We start from the raw sequence: 8624 nt of genomic DNA on the forward strand, positions 1-8624 counted from the left end.
AAAGTAAAACAAATGAACGCTAAAGAAAAGTGCTTCTTTTTGATCATCGCTTCTGTTCGCAAAATGGCACTTTTTGATTCATTCGAATAAAAAGCTAATTTCCTCACGCTGTTTCTTCTGTGTTGATCATATAAAATCGAATGGATAAAACATGTGGTTTGCCACCTTAGCCTTGTTATTAGAGTGAATCCGCTCTCAGGGCTTCGTGCTCCACTTCGTGCACTTTTCCACTGCAAGATGCACGTTTCGCATCGATTTATGACATGGCATATGCCGTGTATTTTAAATGGGAGTTGCATCCCAGATTATAACCGAAAACCGCCAAATGTCTTCATGTAAATGCGGAAATTCGTGCGAAATATGAATGGTGTGTCATAAAATGATCAATTATGTTCAGGTTTAAATCTACTAAGGAGAARAGGGCGGACATGAAGTCACAGATCGGAAGGATGAAAGGAATTAGGAGCCGCCTACGGACAATAGGGAGTTTTTGCTCTGAGCACGCGCATTAGTAAAGAAATAACCGCTTACGTTATTCGAGGATAACGTGTTATTTACGTACGCTTCACGTTAAAAAGCAGAACGACGGTGTTGACATATTTGACTTATTTCTAATATTATTAATAAAATAAGCGGCTATAATAGAATAGGAAATCTTTGTAAATTTAAATAAGACTTTTTCATTGATTAGTTTACGCCATTATTGCGTAATTGGGGATTTCATGTGAAAATTGTTTGGGCAAATTTGAACTTTGGCAACACTACTAACAGGGCAGGCACAGGTTCTAACTTCTAACCCATAACCTAACTATTAACAACAAACGCGGTATCAAAAACTAAAAAACGCACTTAACGCTATTTGCCTGAACCCCTTATTTTTTAACACTACGCATGATCGCAATAACGTTTAGCGTTTAAATGTACAAAAAAGTACGCAATTCAACGCTCTATTCCGCAAAGATAACTAAGGCTTTGCCGCTCAAACGGTTCTCTAAAAGGGGGCCAAAAGTTAAGAGCGGGTTTTAAGGCACGCATTAATTCAGAATTTTTGCATTTTGCGTAAAAAATACAAACATTTCCAAATTGGCGCTTGACACAGTTTTTTGTAATTAACAGCAGGGACCCGGACCGGAACCGATATGGACCCAAAACCGGAACGGAACCGGTTTTTTTTTGGACCGGAACCGTAACGGAACCCATAAACCGAAATGTTTTATTTCGGTTTTTTCGGTTCTGCTTGTAACGTTTGAATTTTAGAGGAACAATTATTTGTGAGGACCAACCGACTTTTCAATCGAAAAGAACGAGCACCATACGTGTATACACTATTTTTTTAAAGTTGCATTATTTTAGTTTTTCGATCACCAACAAAGAAACATTTGAAATTGAAATGTTTAAACGGAAATAAGAGTGAAAGAAGAGGAATTGACGAAGTTGTGGACCTGAGTGAAAACGGAAAGATGAGAAAAGCGCTAAAGTCAGAAAATTTATTGACAAATCACAAAAATCCAACAATTAAATTAGATTTTGTATTTTTTATAATATCATTTTTATATGAATTTTAACCCTTGTGTGGGGCTGCTAGTCCTCCTACACTCCTACCCCCTACCATACGACCAGCCGAAGTACCGCATGAAGCAGTGGATAGTTTGCGCATTTTTTATCTGGTATAATACAACAAGCAAAGAAAAAGATGCTGAGATTCCTAATTAGAGTATCTTTGTCCTCGTTCGTTGTTATATAAAGATTTTGGAACCGGAACCGAAACGGAACCGAATTAGAAATTATTTTCTAAACCGGAACCGTAACGGAACCGAAATTTTAAATTTTGCCTCTGGACTTAATTGCACACGGAAAAAACAACGGGAAACATTTAGGCGAAATAAATAAATTGCGCGCTTGTTCTCGACAATAATTTAAAGTTGAGCGGCGCCTGCACAACCTCTGCAGGATATAAACGGCTCAAAGGGCAATTCTGGAGCCCAATAAATCCCGCTTGGAATTGAAACTGTAGCCGCGTGCTGCAGCTGCTGCGATAAAACAACCGGATGTCGACTGGAATAAACTGTTGAAGTGGTTTGTTACAGTTTCTGTCAGCTTTATTGATGCCATTCCCTTAGCCGCTACACTAATCCACATGCAATTTCAATGTTCGCGAATGTTCGCGAATGTTCGCGAACGTTTTGCTCCGGTTCTAATCATGTTTCTTTGGACCAGCGTCCGGATGGTGGCCGTCGCTTTCTCACAGCCTGGAATTGAAGCTGAGAGACTTGGGGATTGTTCCCAAGCATTCGTTGCTGTTCGACAAGAACACTCCCCTAAGGTACATCGAGCAAAAACTTCAGGACTTCAAGGATCGACCCTGTAGAGGTAGGTGGACGACCCGGCAAAGTTCGAACTTTGACGAAAAAATCATCGACTAAAAAACGTTTTCGGGGGTTTTCAGCTCTGGTATTCTGCATGCCTGCCGACGAGCTGGGCCTGAACATCTTCCACGTCACCAGGCGCCTTCAACTGGCCCAACACAACACGCTGTCCATTTTCCTGGACGTCCTCAGCCTGCCCGCCTGGACCGATCGTCTCGTCGCCTCGATCAACAGCTCGGACATTCCGGACAACCTTACAGATCTAATGGCTCAGGACATTCTCCTGTTTCTGGACAACGCCACCCTCAACCTCAACACCGAGGAAAAAGTGCTGAAAACCGTCCGCGAAACTTTCGATTCGGAACAATCGCGAACGTGGTGCTTTGCGCTAGTTGATGTGTTGCCGGACGGGACATTGAGGCCCCTGATGAAGGTTTTCCAATCCAACGAAAGTGCATGGGAGACCGAAACGTCGCCGCAGGACTTTGCCCAATGGTGGATCACACATAAGCAGTTGGAAGAATGCGATGCCTTCTGTAAATTGTCATCGAGCAACTTGCTCAGGTGAGTTTCCTTCTTCCGGCAAGGCCCGGATGGATCCAGGCTGGATATTAAATTTACAATAACGTCGGCGAATTAATATACAAATTTGCTACCTGGGAGTTTCGGCTGTTATTAATTTAAGCCAATTTCGCGGCATGGTTCTGGTTTATTAACATCGCTAGGGGGGAGCAGTTGGTTGATTAAAAATCGATGGATTTCTCAGTCTAAACTTTATGAATTTTGGTTAAATGCGAGTCTACACTGTCCTCTGTGGGCTCGTAAACTGTAGACATTTTTTCCATCGCCGAATTATTTTAGGCTGCGGAAAGAGAATCGCTGCTCTGCAAGACTTGAAGCGTCTTCTGGTGCTCAGACTCAACTTAATTTTCAGGGCTTGGGTCTACTGGGTGATTTCCTGTGCAGTTTTCCTGGTCTTTTGCACCCTGGGCGTTGTCGCTGCTGTCCGCTACCATTTGCTCAAGAAAAAGACCGCAAAAGCGCCCTACAAAGTTCGCTTGGCGGCTGCCGATTTCACATTTCCTCAACTCACGGAAAGTCTACGAGTAAGTAACAGTTTTTTTCAGGAGAACGTTACTTTTAGAGCGTAAAACACCCTCGATTGCCATCAGCGCCCATGGGGCCTTTTTGTGCATTTTTCAATAGTAAAACCCCCATAAAAGTAAATTCGGGCAATATCTATTAAAGCCTCAACGGTTTAAGGGGCCGTTCGACAAAGCTACTCGTAAATCTTGATGTTGAAATGGATTATTAATTTTTCTGGTGTTTAGAGCGACTGGAAATCGTGCCGTTGAGCGATTAATATTGGGGAAAACTTCCAGGGAAAGATTGATTTCTATGTATATACTAGTCAATAGCGGAAGATACAGCAGCCAATGCACTTAACTGAGTGGAAAGTGTGTTTGTCTATGGTTTGGCCTTTAGCTGATCGGCATTTTTTCGATTAGATAGAGCACCTGGCTTTTTTTCAGTTGGACCAAAATGGAACTGGTGGAAAACCCATACACTTACAGGATTTAATACAATGGCTAAGTACAGTATTGAAAAGTTCAATTCTACTTGAACATAAGAAATTGCCAACATTTCGTCTGTGCAACCCTGCTCCAACAGGCCCTCTGGCTAATCACCGCGTTGATTGAGGAATTTTTTAAAAAACAGACAACAAACATGCTGGAAGCCACTAGGCGTGGTCAGTATTTAACGTAACCGCTAAAATAACATTGTTACAAACGTGTAACCTGAAACCGTAGTTACAGCTAGCAGATTTAACCGGTTGCTTTTGGAACTAGGGATGGTCGGTATTTAACGTAACCGCTAAAATAACATTGTTACAAACATGTAACCTGAAACCGTAGTTACAGCTAGCAGATTTAACCGGTTGCTTTTGGAACCGTCTCATAAACCCGAAAAAGCCTTTTTTTTTTGTTTTTGCAACAGCACAGAACCGATGCGACACCGTCGAGCATCCATTGTTGCACCCGTTTGCCAATTTAAACCGTTCTTTTTGGAACCGTCTCATAAAACCGGAACAGTTGAGCGCACTTCGAACCAGCTGCAGCCGTTTGCCGACTTAAACCGTTCTTTTTGGAACCGTCTCATAAAACCTAGACAGTTGTGCGCACTTCGCACTAGCTACAGCCGTTTGCCGATTTAAACGTTTTAATTTAATTAACAATTATTCTTTTAATAAACTAAATCATTATTTGACATTACTATTTCTACCATCATCATCATCATTGCGCATGTTTAATGAAAATTTTTAAAAGTAACATGTTCTTTTGGGAACCGGTTTTGAAACCTACTACCAACGTGGAACTGGAACGTTGTAACGCTGTTACAGAAAAATAACACCACCAGACTTTCCGGCTTTAAACTCAAAAATATTTTTTTCTGCTGCTGTGCCATATTGGTTGCAGCTATTGCAGAAGAAGTGATTCGAGCAGGAACTGTTGCAAACAGTAATCACTCAAAAACCCCCAAAACATTTGGAGCAGTGATTTGTTCGAGTTTCTGCGATAAAACTGTGGAAGAGCGGGCATGTTTCCCACATCGAGCCAAAGCCCAGATTAATGGACCTCGTTGGAGATAGGAGCGAATTAAAACAATAAAACGACAGCTGTTGGAGGAAGAGTATTTGTCACGATGCGCTCCTCGTCAATCTGGGTTAAACCGTAAGCTCATATAAGACACTCCACCCTTCGTGAAAGTCGTGATCCGAATGTTGAGCAAAAACGAGCAAATCTCCAGCCAATTTTCCTTGGGATCAGCTTCATACCGTTCAGAGGCAAAGTATTAATTGAACTAGCTGATTGGTTGTGGGGAAAGTTAACATTCACTTTTCAAACTTGAAATTTTCAAAGCTGATTGGCAGCGCCAAAGAACCACATGGGAACAGTAATCTGGGCCATTAGCGCTAAAAATTCCATAGTTTTATCAGCGTCTATTCTGGTAATTCGACTCCTGAGTGGAAAGCTCTGTGATTAATATAAGGTTACGCCACCCGTAATGATCGTAAGGGCTGCAAGAAAAATTCGAGCTATTAAAAATAATGGGCGAAAAATCGATAGCCAATCTAGGAAGAGAGAAATGAATCCGAATTTTATTACTTAATTAGCGCCTTATCGCGTGGTCTTCACCATGTTATTAAAAGCGAACGATGCTTTATTTTAACATTTACATAAATATAATAAAGTTCTTACATGCGAATTGAGCAAGACTGAAACTCAGCTTGGATGGCGATTTTTTTGAAACTTTCAGCATCTTTAGATTTGGAACATCTGAAAAATCAGTCTTCTTGCTGATTTTTCCAACCTTTTAGCACTTCGGAAGCCCAATGTTTTCTAAAGATCGCAACTTTTTCAATTGGGTGCTCGAGCTAGTGTGGAAAATGTGAACTTTTAAAGAAGAGGCCATAGTTGGTCGTTTTATGAATACACATTTCTCCAATTTTGAACCCGCATTTGCCACGCTATGAAAAATCAGCCTTAATGTTTACTTTTTTGAAACCTTTGCCATCTTTAAAGCGAATGCTTGCTCAAGATTGTTAAAAAATTCACATCGCTACTTGCTTTACTTTACAGCACGCGAAAGGAAATTGTTTGGCGCAATTTCCATCTCACTTCCTAAAAATCCCACGATATCTTGTCATGTTTATGACCCATAAACTCCAAGGGGCACGTCGTAAATTAGGTTTTAGCGTTTACGTAGTCAATTCTCCGAAAAGTGAACTTCGAAATTCGATTTTTACAGCTCCAAGCTTAATTCAATGTTTTATTCACGCAAAAGCCGGTGGCTTGCAAGATCCCGCTCGAAGGACCAACAAAAAAGTCCATGTTTACCGAGTTTTCTGTAAATTTCCAGGTAGATGAAGGCATGGAGGCCATACTGTGCTGCTGGTTGCAGCAGCTGCAGGAGTTTGGCGGTCCGGAAGTGGACAAACCGGATCTGCTGCAGAATTCCGGAGGAGCGTCCGCTCGCACACCGCTCAGAACCGGCTCCAGTCCCAATTTGGCCAAACAAGTCATTGTGGATCCTCGTGTTCGATATAATGTAAGTTTTTTCAGGTCTTCTGAAGGTTGTGCACAACTCTTTTGCTCTTGCTTTTTTTGATATGGCAACAATTGTTCGAAGGACAGATTTTATCTGAGCCTGCTTGTTAAAGTGTTTCTGTTCTGCTTTCCTTCTGTTGTTTTCTCAGCAATATTTATGGTTCTCTGCTCTCCATCTGATCAGTTTTCAATTGCATGCTTTCTTCTAGTCATTTCCTTTACCACCTGGAACGGGTTTGCAATTTTCCCTTCTATTGACGCTTATAAAAGTATCTTCACTTTTGACTTTGCCTGCAGTGAAAATCACTGCTTTTTCCATAGCGATTGATCTTAAAGTATTTATTTCTTCGCTCTCAACATCTTTACTTTGAATAGTTCAGGAACTTATTTAGACATTTGCTGAAAATGATGCCCCTTTCTAAACAATTTCCTTCGTTTGCAAACGCTTTACATTTATGAGCAAACACACTTTTTAAGCTTGTTCAGGACGATTTGTTGGCCGTGGAGTTTGCTAAAGAAATTTGTCAACTTTCCAGCTTAATATTCCTCCAACGTGGCACATTCCGCGACGCAGTTTATGGACATTTTCCAGCAAACATTTATCGACGACGCTAAGCAGATTAAAGCACGTGGTAAATTTAATAAAAATTCTTCTTTGACGTTGATTTAATGCGTATCAGTTCCACGGTTCTGCTTCGGCCCAGCACCCGATAGAGGCAACCTCTAATTTTGGATCAGCTAATTGCCTGTTTGAGCGAAAATTCTGAAAATATGCCAATATCAGCTCTAAAATTAGCTGGATGTTCAGGCCATAGTGGGAAATTTTGTGGATTCTATGCGGGAAATGTGGGTCAATGTCTAGGGCAAGGCAAATTTCGTTATTTTCGCATTTGCTGTTGATTTTAGGGCGACTTGGTCCAGATGAAACCAGTGCCTTCAAATGGAAATGCCGAGCTGAAAGCCAAAGCGACGGAACTTCTAGTGCATCTGCATGGGTTGAGGCATGAAAACCTCAATCCTTTAATAGGTAAGAACATTTTTGCGTAGGACCAGTCGATATTGCAAAGGATTAATACATTTTGTGTACAGAATGAATCAARKTTGAGTGTGTTACCAGAGCGTCTTCTATACCGGGTGTTTTATTTCCAATTGGACGTTCTAAGGCTGACGAGACTTCACATGAAATTGGCAACAAGCCTTAGGCAAMAGTTGATTGTTTTCCATATAAAAAGTTGTTTTTCTTAGGATTATTTCTGTCTGTTTCTTGCAATTYCATGTTAAACATACACAGTGAGTGAGGTTGCAAGTACTTTTGYGGATAAATCGCTTTGTATTCCAGTAATATTTCTTTAGGTGTGTTGGCAGAGCCACCTAGAGCTGCCCTGGTGTCCGAGTACTGTTCGCGTGGTTCCCTGCAGGACGTTCTTCAGCAGGACGACATCAAGCTAGACTGGTCGTTTCGGCTCAGTTTATTAACAGATCTGGTGCGGGTAAGTCTGAAAGCTGCGAAAAACTCAGCTTCAACGGGCGTATTTTCTCTTTGACGACTTGCGTCCTCTTGAAACTTGCACATACTTTACGGCGTCGAAAGTTCCGCGTTATCGTCGCTGGATGATTCCTTTGAAAGACTTTAAATAGTTGACGCTTATATGTGCACTTGTGACGGCAAAGGAAGGAAATTTTCTTGGCGTTCCGCTGCAATTTGCAAAGTGAAAATGAACGCAGTTCCACCGTTGCAGTCAATATTTGTTCTCGCGCTTCTGATCGTGCACCTTTGCAAACTTCATGAATTGACTTCGATATTTGTTCATAAACTCGCTATACGTCGGTTCAAAGGCCATAAATGAAAGGTCCGTAAATTCGGCTGAGTGTATGTATGGAAAATGGGTTGGCGCACAAACAGAGAAATGTTAAGTTGAGGTTTATTCATATTTGCAAAGCATACATTCAGAAAGCGAATCTGAAATTCTGCGGAATTAGTTGGATGATGGGAACTTGAGGATAGTGGGAATTGGCCACTCGATTGAAGAATTCAATGTCTTTGCTTATGCCTGGTTTGCAAACGTTTGCAACAGACTGTGTGGAACAGAATTGAGAAGCAAAACCGCTCTAAGTGTTTGGCTTATGGTTAGAGAGCCGGTTGAGCTGC

The 8624-nt window shown here is 41.4% G+C and overlaps 1 protein-coding gene across 1 annotated transcript in view; it reads left to right on the forward strand.

Annotated features, from left to right (window-relative positions):
* LOC109542730 (guanylate cyclase 2D) overlaps positions 1 to 8624 on the forward strand; it is a gene marked incomplete at its 3' end in the record, with an annotated part of 99595 nt that overhangs the window by 89998 nt on the left and 973 nt on the right. Inside the window, 6 exon segments of the mRNA XM_048662437.1 lie at positions 2218 to 2370; positions 2447 to 2930; positions 3301 to 3472; positions 6288 to 6476; positions 7382 to 7502; positions 7829 to 7965. Coding sequence (XP_048518394.1) covers positions 2218 to 2370; positions 2447 to 2930; positions 3301 to 3472; positions 6288 to 6476; positions 7382 to 7502; positions 7829 to 7965 — 1256 coding nt within the window.

Source organism: Dendroctonus ponderosae, unplaced genomic scaffold, assembly GCF_020466585.1.
Source record: "Dendroctonus ponderosae isolate FM_Combo_2020 unplaced genomic scaffold, Dpon_F_20191213v2 Dpon_F_20191213_11, whole genome shotgun sequence".
NCBI lineage: Eukaryota > Metazoa > Arthropoda > Insecta > Coleoptera > Curculionidae > Dendroctonus > Dendroctonus ponderosae.